General features: G+C 61.1%; 1 protein-coding gene across 7 annotated transcripts; it reads right to left on the bottom strand.

Moving 5' to 3' along the window:
- Window positions 1-596: 596 nt before the first annotated feature.
- Window positions 597-15,903, bottom strand: LOC102060904 (uncharacterized). Of its 7 annotated transcripts, none has more exons than XM_074529843.1 (11): window positions 15,672-15,903; window positions 14,451-15,458; window positions 13,087-14,094; window positions 11,681-12,643; window positions 10,189-11,199; window positions 8,721-9,797; window positions 7,368-8,372; window positions 5,899-6,906; window positions 4,396-5,421; window positions 2,957-3,964; window positions 1,200-2,617 (listed from the first exon to the last, which is right to left on the bottom strand). In XM_074529843.1, exons 1-11 carry the CDS (start codon window positions 15,867-15,869, stop codon window positions 1,652-1,654), a joined length of 10,278 nt encoding a protein of 3,425 aa, XP_074385944.1. In that variant the 5' UTR covers window positions 15,870-15,903; the 3' UTR covers window positions 1,200-1,651. The 7 variants fall into 7 exon arrangements, with proteins under 7 accessions (XP_074385948.1, XP_074385944.1, XP_074385943.1 ...); XM_074529842.1 differs by having other exon boundaries at window positions 1,201-2,617; window positions 11,651-12,643; XM_074529847.1 differs by lacking the exon at window positions 15,672-15,903 and having other exon boundaries at window positions 597-2,617; window positions 11,651-12,643; window positions 13,087-13,988; window positions 14,451-14,591.
- Window positions 15,904-16,019: the final 116 nt, after the last annotated feature.

Raw genomic sequence — 16,019 nt, 5'->3', positions numbered from 1 at the left:
ACAACCTGAAGAGAGCATAATAAAATATATTGGCTAGTGTGAAAAATGCCAATCACTTGTTTGTAGAATTTTGAAAGTTTAATAGTAATAAAATGGTTATAAAAACAGTAATATAATTCAAATTAAAAAAAATAATTGAACAATTGGGATTAGGACAATATGAGACAATAAAAATAAAGAATTATGGGCAGTCCAGGTACCTCTTTCTGGGCAAAATGAGCCCGAAAAAAGGACACACATTAATAGAGGATTAACCCTTAAAAGCAATAGCCTGTTGCATATTCATTCACCTCGTACATGATGCATGAATTCCATTCAAATAAAGGATTTTGTCTGGCAGTGTCAACTTCTTCCTCTGAATCCTGATGGCCTCTTCAGGGCTGAGTGAGGCAGGAAGAAGTTGGTTTCTTCTGCTAATGGAGCAATAAATTCTCTTTCTCTGAAAGATTTAGAAGTCCTGTGGCTGCTATCTCAGTGGGGGTACCTCATTCCTCTCTTTAAAGAAAAAATCCTACATAGATAGTTTCTATTTTAACTACAAAAATGACATTTTAACTACAAAACTATATTTACCATACTATTAAAATGTTAACACAGCACTACTTAAGAAAATTAATACAGCATCACTTTCTAACATAATACAAATAATATTCATTTCAATATTTGCGAAAAGCCAATCATAAAATATGCATTTTTCACAATTTCTAAGCTTGTTGGTGACAGAGCCCACTGTCTCTCAGTTGGTATCAGCATCAGTCGTTGCAATGAAGGTGGTGTACTGAGATGGCCCCAGATCTGCCAGACTCCACAACATTTGCGCTGTGCACCTGACCTTGTCGGGGTGATTATCATGCTGTCCATCCCTCCCAAAGAGTACCTCCAATACTGCCACTTCTCTCAGCTGTTGGATCTCTTCCTCAAGGGTTTGAATAATTTTAATTTTGCCATCTCCTCTGGTGTATTTTTATCCCACCCAGGGTTTTCAAGGGGAAATATCTCAGTGACAGCACCTTGAAGCAGCTCCCTGGCTGTGCTCCCCTCAAGGAACGTTGGGATGGATTTATTTACCACTCATCTCTTAATGGGTTCAAGTAACATGTTTGACACAGAGTTCAGATCAGCCCAGGCTGATTTATACAGAGGATTTTATTTATTTATTTATTTATTTATTTATTCATAGGCTGTACAGTGCACACATGAACCGATAAATTATATTGCACAACCAGCAGCTACAAGGAATCATGGATAATCAATATCAGTATCAAATACCATATCAAATTGCTGGTGATCAGTAACAATGTGTAAAAGTCAATACAAAAGTGCAAAAGGCAAAAAAAAAAGTGCAAAAGGCACTACAAAAGGGCAGAAGCCAATGCAGAATTGCAGAAGCCAATTATTAAATTGTCATTTATGACCCAGCTCTGCTGCAGGCACAGTGGAAAGCTGGAGGCTCTTGAGAGGACACAGTCACCTCTGTCCCCTGCCCCTGAGTGTCCCCAGAGTGTCCCTGAGTGTCCCCAGTGATGTCACCCCAGGAATTCCCATCAGGATTTGGGGCAATTTCAATGAAAATTCAAAAAAAATTGCCCAGACTTGCCTCAAATACTGCATGAGGAGGGCCCAGGTGACAGTAGGGATGTCCCCAGTGATGTCACTGTGACGATGACATTGCAGTGGTGATGTCACTGTCCTGAAGCAGCTTTGGGATGTCCTCGATAGCTTTTTGGCACTGCTTGGTCACCGCGTGGCTGCCGGGGCCATCAGGGCCACCACGGCCACCATAGGGACTCAAGAGGAGGTCATGGATGTCCCCAAGTGTCCCCAGCAGGTGATGCTTGAACAGGCAGGCACTGGCCTCCCACAGCTGCTCAGCCTTGGCCACTTTGGCCACCAAGTCCTCAGGGACATTGGGGGACGCCTCCTTTGTCCCCTCCAGGGCAGCCTCAATATCCCTGAGCTGGCACTGCATGTAACTGATAAACTCAGTGCCTTTGTCACACGCATCCACCAAGCGCTGCAGCGGCTCCAGGGCCACCTCTGCCCAATGTCTCCTCCTGATGGCTGCCCTCGCCCGCCTGGAGGCCACCACAGCCTCTCCCATGGCCTCATTGGTGGCCATTGCCACCTGGGCATCACGTGTGGCCCCCACTGAGGCCTCCTCATCCCTGTCCAGGGCCACCATGAGCTGCTGGGCTGTGGCTGCCAGGTTGTCCCCAGCTGTCCCCCTGCGGGTGGCCTTGTCCTGCTGGTCCCTGGCCCAGGCGAGGGCCGCGTCCTCGCAGGCATCACGGAGCTTGGTGATCTCCTCGACCAGCTGTTTCCATCTCTCCTCACACGCAGACACCAACTCCCGCCAGGCGCTGCCCGCAGCTCTCACATCGGCCCAGGTGGCCCCTGGGGTGGCCCCAAGGGTGGCCAGGGCCTGGCCCAGGGAGGTGACACTGGGGTGTTCCAGGGCCTTACGGAGGCTCCAGGTGAAGATCCTCAGGGCTGCGTGCAGCAACTTTGGGGGCACACAGCGCCGCACGCCCCGGTGTGGCCCGGTCACGGTGGCTGTCACCTTGCCCAGGGTGGCCACCACGGATACCAGAGCCTCCAGCAGCTGGGAAAGGGATGTCTAAGGAGGGGATAGGGGAAATGTCAGGGAGCTGGTGGCATTTGTGGCCTCCTGCAGTGGCCGCTGTGCCCTCCTGGGGTCCCCTTTGTCCCGCCCCTGGAGAGTTCTGCAGTCCCCTGTCATCCCGTCTCCTCTGCCACCCCCAGCCCCAACTGCTGTCCCCTCTGCCACCCCCTGCTGTCCCCTATGCCACCCCCTGCTGTTCCTTCTGCCATCCCTCCTGTCCTCATCCCCCTGTGTCCCCCCCATCCTCCACGCCCCATTACCCCTCCCCCTCTCTGTCACCTCCTCCCCAGTGTCCCCTCTGTCCCCCTCTCCACCCCCTCCCCCTCACCGCACCTCTTGGAGCTCCATGCTCACTGGGGATACATTGGGGACGCTCTGGGGATGCTCTGGGGGGCGAAGGAGCCTTGGGATGTCCTCGATGGCTCTTTGGCACCGCTCAGCCACCTCACAGGCACTGGGGCTGGCAGGACCACCAGTGAAATAGAACTTGCTGGTGCCTGGAACTGCCCTCAGCAGGTGATCCTTGGCCAGGTGCCTCTTGGCCTCCCACACCTGCTCGGCCATGGCCACCTTGGCCACCAAGTCGTCGGGGACATTGGGGGATGCTTCACTTCTCCCCTTCAGGGCGGCCTTGGTGTCCCAGAGCAGGCGCTGCAGCTCCTGGGGGAACGCGGTGGCTTCGTCACACGCAGCCACCAAGTGCTCCAGCAGCCCCAGGGCCGCCTCTGCCTGCTGTCTCTCCATGGTGGCCCTTGTTGCCTCTCTGGCAGCCACCCTGGCCTCTCTCCTCACCTGGGTTTCATACCTGTCCTCCACCTTGGCCCCCTCCTCCCTGACCAGGGCCTCACCCAGTTCCACCATGTTTTCCTGAACTGTCCCATCACGGGCAGCCAAGGCCTGCAAGTCCCTCGCCCAGGCCCTGGCTGAGGCCTCCCTATCGGCCGCCTCAGTGACCACCTCCCTGCAGGCGTTTCGAAGCTTGGTGGCTGTCCTGGCCAGCTCAGCCCATCTGTTCACATGCATAGACACTGACCGCTGCCACTTGCTGGCCGCCTTTATCACATTGTCCCAGGTGGTCCCTCGGGTGCTCTCACAGGCAGCCAGGGCCCGGCTGAGGGAGGTGACAGGGTCATCATCACCAGAGGTGACACTGTGGCGCCACCAGGTGTTATCAGTGCAGTACAGGGTGAAGCAAAGGTGGCTGGTGAAATTCTTCAGGTCCCAATACAGGCACTTTGGGACGTGCAGATTCATCTCCTCATCCCACCTGGGCAGACTGGCCAGCAGCTCACCCAGGATGGCCACGGCAGTGACCTCTGGCTGCAGCAGGGCCGGAGACAGCTTGGGAGGGGACAAGGAGGTGTCAGGGACCTGGTGGCACTAATGGCCTCCTGTGGTGGCCTCAGTTCTCTCCCGGGGTCCCCCTTGTCCGCTCCCTTAAGGGCTCTGCTGTCCCCACTGTCTATTTGTCACCCCCTTGTACCCTCTGCCACCCCCGATCACCACACTCATAGCACCTGCTTCCCTCTGTGGTTCCTTCTGCCACCCCCTGCCAGCTCCCATGTCCACCCACCCCATGTCCCCCTCATCCACAACTGCCCCCTCCCCATGCTTTGTCCTCCATCCCTCTGTCCCCTCCCCCTTTCCTCCCACTCCCCCCACCCCCTTTGCAACCCCCTGTGCCCTCTTGCCACCCCCATGTCCCCTCCATTGCCCATTGCTCCCACTGCTCTGTGTTCCCTCCCCCCACACTGTCTGTCCCCCTGTCCCACCTCTTGGAGCTCCATGCTCACTGGGGACACCTTGGGGACACTCTGGGGATGCTCTGGGGGTCGAAGGAGCCTTGCGATGTATTCCATGGCTCTTTGGCACTGCTCGGCCACCCCACAGGCACTGGGGCTGGTGGGTCCATCACCATTGAAATAGAAATCAACGCTGCCTTGAAGTGCCCCCTCCAGGTGATCCTTGGCCAGGCGGGCGTTGGCCTCCCACAGCTGCTCAGCCACGGCCACCTTGGCCACCAAGTCCTCAGAGACTTTGGGGGACGCCTCATTTGTCCCCTTCAGGGCAGCCTTGATGGCCTTCAGCAGGCGCTGCAGCTCCCGGGGGAACGCAGAGGCTTCGTCACACGCGGCCCCCAAGCTCTCCAGCAGCCCCAGGGACGCCTCCAGCTGCTGTCTCACCATGATGGCCCTTCTCGCCTCGCTGGCAGCCACCCTGGCCTCTCTCCACACCTGGGCTTCATGCCCGGCCACCACCTCGGCCCCCTCCTCCCCACCCAAGGCCTTAACCAGCTCCACCATGTTTTCCTGAGCTGTCCCATAATGGGCAGCCGCGTCCTGCAGCTCCCTGGCCCGGGCGGTGGCAGTGGCTGCCCTGTCAGCCGCCTTGGTGGCCAAATCCCTGCAGGCATTGGGGAGTTTGGTGGCTGCCCTGGCCAGCCTGGCCCAGCTGTTCACAAGTGCATTTACCAACCCCTGCCAATTCCTGGCTGCCACTGTCAAACGCTTCTGGGACGTCCCTGGGGTGCTCTCCCAGGCAGCCAGGGCCTGGCTAAGGGAGGTGACAGGGTCATCATCATCCCAGGTGACAGTGCGGTGCCTCCAGTCTTCAATGCAGTGCCGGGTGTCCTGGAGCTCCCAGGTGAGGACCTTCAGGTCCCTGTAAAAGTCACTTGGACACATGAACAGCAGATTAATCTCGTCCTCACTGGGCAGGGTGGCCAGCAGCTCACCCAGGATGGCCACGACAGTGACCTGTGGCTGCAGAAGGGCCGGGGACAGCTGGGGAGGGGACACCTGGGCAGGGAACAGGGGAGGTGTCAGGGACCTCGTGGAATTTGCAGCCTCCTGGGGTGGCCCCATGCTGCCAAGTAGTCTCCTTTGTTCCCTCCATCCCTTTGTCAGCCTCTTGCTTCCTCTGCCACCCCCTGCCCCTCCCCTTGTAGTCCCTCCTGCCCCCCGCCCCTCTGCTGTCCCCTCTGCCACCCGCTACCACCACACTCATAGCCCCTGCCACCCCCCACTGTCCCCTCTGCCACTGCCCACCAGCCCCTGTGTCCCCACTACCCCATGTCCCCCCCATTTCCCACAGCCCCTTCTCTGCCAGTGTCCCCTCTCCTGTCACCACCCACCTTCCTGCCACTCCCTCCTATACCCTTTGGGATCCCCTGTCCCCTCCCGCCCCCCCTGTGACCCCCCATTCCCCAACTGCCCCCCCCCCCCCAGTGTCCCCTCTGTCCCCCCTCTCCACCCCCCCCCACTCCCCTGTTGCACCTCTTGGAGCTCCATGGTCACTGGGGACTCCTTGGGGACACCTTGGGGACACTCCAGGGGTTGAAGGAGCCTCGGGATGTCCTCGATGGCTCTTTGGCACCGCTCAGCCACCTCATGGGCACTGAGGCTGGCAGGACCACCAGGGAACAAGAACTTGATGATGTCTCGAACTGTCTCTGCCAGGTGATCATTGGCCAGGCAGGCGTTGGCCTCCCACAGCCGCTCGGCGTCGGCCACCTTGGCCACCATGTCCTCGGGGACATCAGGAGACGCCTCATTTGTCTCCTTCAGGGCGGCCTCGATGTCCCTGACCAGGCGCTGCAGCTCCCGGGGGAACGCGGTGGCTTCGTCACATGCGGCCACCAAGCGCTCCAGCAGCCCCAGGGCCACCCCTGCCTGCTGTCTCTCCATGGTGGCCCTTGTTGCCTGGCTGGCAGACACCTTGATCTCCCTCCTCACCCAAGCTTCATACCCGGCCACCACCTTGGCCCCCTCCTCCCTGCCCAGGGCCTGACCCAGCTCTACAATATTTTCCTGAGCTGTCCCATAACGGGCAGCCTCGTCCTGTAGGGCCCTGGCCCGGGCGGTGTAGAAGGCCGCCCTGTCAGCCGCATCAGTGACCACCTCCTTCCAGGTGTTGCGGAGCTTGGTGGCCTTCCTGGCCAGCTCGGCCCAGCTGTTCACTGGCTCATCCATCGATCGCTGCCACTTGCTGGCCACCATTATCACATCATCCCAGGTGGTCCATGGGATGCTCTTGTAGGCAGCCAGGGCCTGGCTCAGGGAGGTGAGACGGTCATCATCATTGGAGGTGACATTGCGGCAACACCAGGTGGCATCAGTGTGGTACAGGGTGACCCAGAGATCCCTGGTGAATTCCTCCAGTTCCTGGTACAGGCACCCTGGGGACACCAGCAGCATCTCCCCATCCAGATTGGGCAGGGTGGCCAGCAACTCGCCCACGATGGCCACGACAATGACCTGTGGCTGCAGCAGGGCCGGGGACAGCTGGGGAGAGGACAGGGGAGGTGTCAGGAACCTCGTGGCACTTACAGCCTCCTGGAGTGGCCCCAGTGCCCTCCCAGGGTCCCCTCTGTCCCCTCCATCCCTTTGTCAGCCTCCTGTTCCCTCTGCCACCCTCTGCCCCTCCCCTCATAGTCCCTCCCGCCCCCTGCCCCTACTGCTGTCCCCTCTGCCACCACCCTGCCCCCACTAGTGTCCCCTCCGTCACCCCCTGCCCCTATGCTGTCCCTACCACCCCGCATCCCACCCATCCCCCACTGTCCCCTCCACCCCCGTGCTCCCTCCACCTGTCACCTCCCCACTTCCTGCCACTCTCTCCTGTCCCCTTTGTGACCCCCTGTCCCCTCCTGACACCCCCCGTGACCCCCCCCATCCTCCATTGCCCCCTCTGCTCCCCCCAGTGTCCCCTCTGTCCACTCTCTAACCCCCCCACCCCCCCCTCGCACCTCTTGGGGCTCCATGCCCATTGGGGACACCCTGGGGACACTCAGGGGACACTCCAGGGGTCGAAGGAGCCTTGGGATGTCCTTGATGACTCTTTGGCACCGCTCAGCCACCCCGCGGCAATGGGGGCTGTTGGGACCATAACCGTAATAGAACGCATTGATGTCATTAAGTGTCCCCTCCAGGTGATCTTTGACCAGGCGGGCGTTGGCCTCCCACAGCCACTCAGCCATGGCCACCTTGACCACCAAGTCCTCGGGGACATCGGGGGATGCCACATTTGTCTCCTTCAGGGTGGCCTCGATGTCCCCAACCCTGCACTGCAGCTCCCGGGGGAACGCGGTGGCTGCGTCACACGCGGCCACCAAGCGCTCCAGCAGCCCCAGGGCCACCTCCAGCCGCTGTCTCACTATGGTGGCCCTTGTTGCCTTGCTGGCAGCCACCCTGGCCTCTCTCCTCACCTGGGCTCCATGCCCGGCCACCACCTCGGCCCCCTCCTCCCTGCCCAGGGCCTGACCCAGCTCCTCCATGTTTTCCTGAGCTGTCCCATCACGGGCAGCCTCGTCCTGCAGCTCCCTGGCCTGGGCAGTGGCGGTGGCCACCATGTCGGCCGCCTCGGCAGCCACCTCCCTCCAGGTGTTGCGGAGCTGGGTGGCCTTCCTGGATAGTTTGGCCCAGCTGTCCACAAGCACAGAAATCACCTCCTGCCACTTGCTGGCTGCCATTGTCACACGGTTCTGGGGGGTCCATGGGGTGCTCCTGAAGGCGGCCAGGGCCTGGCTAAGGGAGGTGACAGGGCCATCATCATCGGAGGTTACAATGTTGCGCCACCAGGTGTCATCAGTGCAGTGCAGGGTAGCCCGGAGATCCCTGGAGTATTCCTCCAGGTCCCAGCGCAGACACTGTAGGGACATGGTCGCCTCCCCGTCCCGCCTGGGCAGGGTGGCCAGCAGCTCACCCAGGATGGCCACGACAATGACCTGTGGCTGCAGCAGGGCTGGGAAAAGCTGAGGAGGGGACAGGGGAAGTGTCAGGAACCTCGTGGCACTTACAGCCTCCTGGAGTGGCCCCAGTGCCCTCCCAGGGTCCCCTCTGTCCCCTCCATCCCTTTGTCAGCCTCCTGTTCCCTCTGCCACCCTCTGCCCCTCCCCTCATAGTCCCTCCCGCCCCCTGCCCCTACTGCTGTCCCCTCTACCACGCCCTACTACCACAGTCACAGCCCCTCCTACCCCCCCACTGTCCACTCTGCCACCCCCTGCCAGCACTCATGTCACCTCCCCCCCATGACCCCCATCCCTCATTGGCCTCTACCCCTCCAGTGTCCACTCTGTTCCCCTCTCCCTCCCCCATCGCACCTCTTGGAGCTCCATGGTCATTGGGGACACCTTGGGGACACCTTGGGGATGATCCAGGTATCGAAGGAGCCTTGGGATGTCCTTGATGGCTCTCTGGCACCGCTCGGCCACCTGCTCGGCCACGTCATCAGCAAAGCGGCTGAGAAAACGGCAATCGAAGGCGATGATGTCATCAAGTGCCCCCAGCAGGTGATCCTTGGCCAGGCGGGCGTTGGCCTCGCACAGCCGCTCGGCCACAGCCACCTTGGCCACCAAGTCTTTGGGGACATTGGGGGATGCTTCACTTATCCCCTTCAGGGCAGCCTTGATGTCCCCAACCCTGTGCTGCAGCTCCTCGAGGAATGCGGTGGCTTCGTCACACGCGGCCACCAAGCGCTCCAGCAGCCCCAGGGCCACCTCCAGCCGCTGTCTCACCATGGTGGCCCTTGTTGCCTTGCTGGCAGCCACCCTGGCCTCTCTCCTCACCCAGGATTCATGCCCGGCCACCACCTCAGCCCCCTCCTCCCCGCCCAGGGCCTGAGCCAGCTCCACCATGTTTTCCTGAGCTGTCCCATAATGGGCAGCCATGGCCTGCAGCTCCCTGGCCCGGCTGGTGGCGGTGGCTGCCCTGTCGGCTGCCTTGGTGGCCAAATTCCTGCAGGCTTTGCGGAGCTTGGAGGCCTTCCCAACCAGCTCGGCCCACCTGTCCACAAGCACAGACACTGACCACTGCCATTTACTGGCCTCCATTGCCACACGTTTGCAGCGCGTCCATGGGGTGCTCTCATAGGCAGCCAGGGCCTGGCTCAGGGAGGTAGGGGGGTCATCACCATCATAGGTGGAAGAGTCATCATCATCATCATCATTATCGGAAGTGGGAGGGTCATCATAATCCCAGGTGACATTGCGGCGCCACCAGGTGTCATCAATATAGTACAAGCTCTCCTGGAGCTCACTGGTGAAATTTTGTAGGTCCGAGTACAGGCCCTCTGGGGACATGGGCAGCAGCATCTCCTCATCCAGATTAGGCAGGGTGGCCAGCAGCTCACACAGGGTGGCCACCACGGTGACCTGTGGCTGCAGCAAGGCAAGGGAGAGCTGGGGAGGGGACAGGGGAGGTTTCAGGGACCTGGTGGCACTTACAGCCTCCTGGGGTGGCCCCAATGCCCTCCCAGGGTCCCCTTTGTCCCCTCCTTTTGTCAGCATTTTGTTCCCTCTGCCACCCCCTGCCCCCACGGCTGTCCCTTCTGCCACGCATCGGCAGCCCCTGCGTCCTCTGCCACCACCCCGTGTCCCCCCCATCCCCCACTGCCCCCTCCTCCCCCATTTCCCCTCCCCCTCTCTGTCACCTCCCCCCTTCCTGCCACTCCCTCCTGTCTCCTTTGTTACCCCATCCCCTCTTGCCACCCCCCATGACCCCTCCATTCCCCATTCCCCCTTCCACTCCAGTGTTCCCTCTCTCTCCATTTCTTCTCTCCCCCGGTCACACCTCTTCAATCTCCATGGTCTCTGGGGACACCGTGGAGATGCTCTGGGGATGCTCCAGGGGTTCAAGGAGCCTTGGGATGTCCTCGATGACTCTTTGGCACCACTCGGCCACTTCACAGGCACTGGGGCTGGCGAGACGTCCAGGGAACAAGAACTTGGTGATATCATCAAGTGTCGCCACCAGGTGATCCTTGGCCAGGTGGGCGTTGGCCTCCCACAGCCGCTCAGCCACGGCCACCTTGGCCACCAAATTCTCAGCAACATTGATGGACTGTGTCTTTGTTCCCTCCAGGGTGGCCTTGGTGTCCCTGAGCAGGCGCTGCAGCTCCCGGGGGAACGCAGAGGCTTCGTCACATGCAGTCACCAAGCGCTCCAGCAGCCCCAGGGACGCCTCCAGCCGCTGTCTCACCATGGTGGCCCTTGTTGCCTCGCTGGCAGCCACCCTGGCCTCTCTCCTCACCTGGGCTTCATGCCCGGACACCACCTCGGCCCCCTCCTCCCCACCCAAGGCCTTAACCAGCTCCACCATGTTTTCTTGACCTGTCCCATCATGGGCAGCCTCGTCCTGCAGGGCCCTGGCCCGAGTGGTGGCAGTGGCAGCCCTGTCGGCCGCCTTGGTGGCCAAATCCCTGCAGGTGTTGCGGAGCTCGGTGGCTGCCCTGGCCAGCTGGGCCCAGCTGTTCACGAGCACAGACACCGACCGCTGCCACTTGCTGGTCGCCCGTCTTACATGGAAACTGGTGGTCCATCTGGTGCTCTTGTAGGCAGCCACGGTCCGGCTCAGGGAGGTGGGAGGGTCATCGCCATTGAACGTGACACTGCGGCACCACCAGGCGGCATCAAAGTGATACAGGGTGGTCTGGAGCTCCCTGGTGAAGTCAATCAGGTCCCAGTACAGGCAGCTTGGAGACAGGAGCAGCATCATCATTGCGTCCAGACTGGGCAGGGTGGCCAGCAACTCACCCAGGATGGCCACCACAGTGACCTGTGGCTGCAGCAGGGCTGGGGACAGCTGGGGAGGGGACAGGAGAGGTGTCAGGGACAGGTGGCACATAGGCCTCATGAGGCGGCCCTGTGCCCCCAAGGGATCCCCTTTCTCCCTTCTGTCCGTCAACCTCTTGTTCCCTCTGCTACCCCCTGCCCCTCCCCTCTTAGCCTCTCCTAGCCCCTGCCCCTCTGCCACCCCCCTGACCGCACTGTCGCCGCTCTGCCACCCTCTACCACCACACCCATAGCCCATGCCACCTCCCATGTCCCCATCCTCCTGTGTCCTCCCCATCCTCTACTATCCCATTCCTCCCCGTGTCCCCTCCCCTTCTCTGTCACCTCCCCACTTCTTGCCACTCCCTCCTGTCCCCTTTGTGACCCCTGTCGCCTCCATCCTCCACGGCCCCCTCCGTCCCCCCGTGCCTCCTCTCCCTGCCATGTGTCCCCTCTGTCCCTCTCTCCCCCACCATCGCAACCTCTTGGGGATCCATGCTCTCTCGGGACACCTTGGGGACACCTTGGGGACGCTCTGGGGGTCGAAGGAGCCTTGGGATGTCCTCGATGGCTCTTTGGCACCACTCTGCCACCCCACGGCAACGGGGGCTGTCAGGAGCACAACCGTAATAGAAGTCGATGATGTCTTGAAGTGTTCCTCCCAGGTGATCTTTGACCAGGCGGGCGTTGGCCTCCCACAGCCACTTGGCCACAGCCACCTTGGCAATCAAGGCATTGGGGACATCAGAGGATGCCTCATTTGTCCCCTTCAGGGCGGCCTTGATATCCCCAACCCTGCGCTGCAGCTCCCGGGGGAACGCGGTGGCTTCGTCACACGCGGCCACCAAGTGCTCCAGCAGCCCCAGGGACACGTCCAGCCACTGTCTCTCCATGGTGGCCCTTGTTGCCTCGCTGGCAGCCACCATGGCCTCTCTCCTCACCCAGGATTCATGCCCGGCCACCACCTCGGCCCCCTCCTCCCAGCCCAGGGCCTGACCCAGCTCCACCATGTTTTCCTGAGCTGTCCCATCACGGGCAGCCATGGCCTGCAGCTCCCTGGCCCGGCCAGTGGCCGCCTCAGTGACCGCCTCCCTCCAGGTGTTGCGGAGCTCAGAGGCTTTCCTGGCCAGCTCAGCCCATCTGTCTACAAGTGCAGCCACCAACCCCTGCCACTTCCTGACTGCCATTGTCACATGGTTCTGGGAGATCCATGGCATGCTCTTGTAGGCAGCCAGGGCCTGGCTCAGGGAGGTGACAGGGTCATCATCATCCATGGTGACATTGTGGCGCCTCCAGGTGTCATCAATACAGTACAGGGTGGTCCGGAGCTCATTGGTGAATTCCTCCAGGTCCCAGTACAGGTGCAATGGGGACATGAGCAGCAGCATCTCCTCGTCCCGACGGGGCAGGGTGGCCAGCAGCTCACCCAGGATGGCCACTATGGTGACCTGTGGCTGCAGCAGGGCCAGGGACAGCTGGGGAGGGAACAGGGAAGATGTCAGGGACCTGGTGGCACTTACGGCCTTCTGTGGTGTCCCCCTGCCCCCGAGGGGTCCTCTCTGTCACCTCCATTCCTTTGTCAGCCTCTTGTTCCCTCTGCCACACTCCTGCTCCTCTCCTTGTAGCCCCTCTCGCCCCCTGTCCCTCTGCCCTCCGTTCTGCCACCCTCTACCCCCACTGCTGTCCCCTCTGCCACCCCCCACTAGCCCTCGTGTCCCCTCTCCCTCAAGTCCCCCCATGCCCCCATCCCCCCGTTTCCCATCCACCCCTCTGTAACCTCCTGCCTTCCTGCCATTCCTTCCGTTCCCCTTTGTGACCCCCTGTATCCTCCTACCACCCCGTGTCCCCTCCATCCCTCATTTCCCCCTCCCTCCCCAGTGTCCCATCTGCCCACCTTGCCTCCCACCCCTCATCGCACCTCTTGGAGCTCCATGCTCAATGGGGACACCTTGGGGACACCCTGGGGACACTCCGGGGGTCGAAGGAGCCTTGGGATATCCTCAGTGGCTCTTTGGCACCGCTCGGCCACCCCACAGGCACTGGGGCTGTCAAGACCACCATTGAACAAGAATTCAATGACGTCTGGAAGTGTCTTCCCCAGGTGATCCTTGGCCAGGCGGGTGTTGGTCTTCCACAGCTGCTCGGCCACGGCCACCTTGGCCACCAAGGCATTGGGGACACTGGGGAACAACTCATTTGTCCCCTTCAGGATGGCCCTGGTGACCCAGAGCAGGCGCTGCAGCTCCCGGGGGAACACGGTGGCTTCGTCACATGCAGTCACCAAGTGCTCCAGCAGACCCAGGGACACCTCCAGCCGCTGTCTCACCATGGTGGCCCTTGTTGCCTCTCTGGCAGCCACCATGGCCTCTCTCCTCACCTGAGCTCCATGCATGGCCACCACCTCGGCCCCCTCCTCCCTGCCCAGGGCCTGACCCAGCTCCACCATGTTTTCCTGAGCTGTGCCATAACGGGCAGCCTCGTCCTGCAGCTCCCTGGCCCGGGCAGTGGCAGTGGCAGCTCTGTAGCCTGCCTCAGTGACCATCACCCTGCAAGTGTGGTGGAGCTTGGTGGCCTTCCTGGCCAGCTGGGCCCTCCTGTCCACAACCACATCCACTGACCGCTGCCACTCGCTGGCCTCCATTTTCACATCAAACCAGGTGGAAACTGGGGTGCTCTTGTAGGCGGCCAGGGCCTGGCTGAGGGAGACGGGAGGGTCATCATCATCCACAGGGACATCTGGACGCCACCAGGTGCCATCCATGGGATACAGAGTGGCCTGGAGCTCCCTAGTGAAGTCCTCCAGGTCCCGGTACAGGCTCACTGTGGACACAAGCAGCGTCATCTCAGCCCGCCTCAGCAGGGTGGCCAGCAGCTCGCCCAGGATGGCCACCACAGTGACCTGTGGCTGCAGCAGAGCCAGGGACAGCTGGGGAGGGGACAGAGGAGGTGTCAGGGACCTGGTGGCACTTACGGCCTCCTGGGGTCGCCCCCTGCAATCGAGGGTTCCCTTTGTCGCCTCCGTCCCTTTGTCAGCCTCTTGTTCCCTCTGCCACACTCCGTGCCCCATCCCGCTGTTCCCTCCATATCCCTCTGCCCCCTCCCCCTTGTGTCCTCTTCCCTCTCTGTCACCTTCCCCTTTCCTGCCATCCTGCCACTGCCTCCTGTGCCCTTTGCGACCCCCTGTCCCATTCACCACCCTCTGTGTCCCCTTCATCCCCAACTGCCCCCTCCAGTGTCCCCTCTGTCCCTGTCTCTTCTCCTGGCCCCTCGCCCCTGTCACACCTCTTGGGGCTCCATGCTCACTGGGGACACCCTGGGGACACTCTGGAGACACTCCAGGGATCGAAGGAGCCTTGGGATGTCCTCGATGGCTCTTTGGCACTGCTCAGCCACCTCACGGGCACTGCAGATGGTGGAACCATCATGGAAATAAAACTTGATGATGTCTTGAAGTGTCCCCACCAGGTGATCCTGGGCCAGGCGGGCGTTGGCCTCCCACAGCTGCTCGGCCACGGCCACCTTGGCCACCAAGTCCTCAGAGACTTTGGGGGATGCCTCATTTGTCCCCTTCAGGGCGGCCTCGATGTCCCTCAGCAGGCGCTGCAGCTCCCGGGGGAACGCGGTGGCTTCGTCACACGCGGCCACCAAGCGCTCCAGCAGCCCCAGGGCCACCTCCAGCCGCTGTCTCACCATGGTGGCCCTTCTTGATTCACTGGCAGCCACCATGGCCTCTCTCCTCACCTGGGCTTCATGCCTGACCACTACCTCAGCCCCCTCCTCCCTGCCCAGGGCCTGACAAAACTTCACCATGTTTTCTTGAGCTGTCCAATAACGGGCAGCCTCATCCTGCAGCTCTCTGGCCCGGGTGGTGGCGGTGGCCGCCCTGTCGGCCGCCTTGGTGGCCAAATCCCTGCAGGCATTGGAGAGCTTGGTAGCCCTCCTGGCAAGCTCGGCCCACCTGTCCTCGAGTGCAGCCACTGACCGCGGCCACTTCCAGGCCTTCATTCGCAGACAGATCCAGCGCGTGCATCGGCTGCTCTTGTGGGTGGCCAGGGCCTGGCTCAGGGAGGCGGGGGGGTCATCATCATCGGAGATGAAATTACGGTGCCTCCAGGTGTCATCAATGCAGTACAGGCTGTCGCGGAGCTCATTGGTGAAGTCCATCAGGTCCCAGTACAGGTGCAATGGGGACACGAGCAGAGTCATCTCGTCCAGGCTGGGCAGGGTGTCCAGCAGCTCGCCTAGGACGGCCACCATGGTGATCTGTGGCTGCAGCAGGGCCGGGGACAGCTGGAGAGGGGACAGGGGACGTGTCAGGGACCTGGTGGCTCTTACGGCCTCCTGCGATGACCCCTGTGCTCTCCCGGGGTCCCCTCTGTCCCCTTCCTGGAGGGCTCTGCTGTCCCCTCTGTCCCTTTGTCACCCCCTCAAACCCATCTGCCACCCAGCACTTTCGCCCCCGTGTGCCCCCGACCCCCCACTGCCCCCCCCTTCCCGTCGCACCTCTTGGAGCTCCATGCTCACTGGGGACACCTTGGGGACGCTCCGCTGGCGAAGGAGCCCCGGGACCAGCTCCGGTCCCGGCCCAGAACAGGCCCCGGGATCGGCGACGGGAAAAGGCGGAGCCGCCCAGGGAGTGGCCGGAAAGGGGCCGGGCGATGTGGCGTCACCGTCGCCCTTTCCAGTACCGTCCCTGTCCATGAAAAGCGCCTGGATTTGGGCGCTTTGGTTGAATCCCAGAGGATTTAGGCTCAGCAGAAGGGGATTTAGGCGCCATCTTCAGGGGATTAAGTCTCCATCCCGCCATTTCCAGGCGGACTAATTCCGTTCTTCCCGGCTGGATTTATGAGG

The sequence above is a fragment of the Zonotrichia albicollis genome, chromosome 31, assembly GCF_047830755.1.
Source record: "Zonotrichia albicollis isolate bZonAlb1 chromosome 31, bZonAlb1.hap1, whole genome shotgun sequence".
Taxonomy (NCBI): Eukaryota; Metazoa; Chordata; class Aves; order Passeriformes; family Passerellidae; genus Zonotrichia; species Zonotrichia albicollis.
Note: the sequence above shows the minus strand (reverse complement) of the source record. Positions and strands in the feature narration are given on the sequence as shown.

Excerpts from the sequence above, each read along its gene's own strand:
- LOC102060904 (XM_074529842.1), bottom strand. The coding sequence starts at position 15,869 with ATGGACAGGGACGGTACTGGAAAGGGCGACGGTGACGCCACATCGCCC. Across the intron at positions 9,798-10,188 it reads AGACCATGGAGATTGAAGAG|CTCTCCCTTGCCTTGCTGCA; the intron begins GTGTGACCGGGG and ends TCCCCTCCCCAG. Across the intron at positions 8,373-8,720 it reads TGACCATGGAGCTCCAAGAG|CTTTTCCCAGCCCTGCTGCA; the intron begins GTGCGATGGGGG and ends TCCCCTCCTCAG.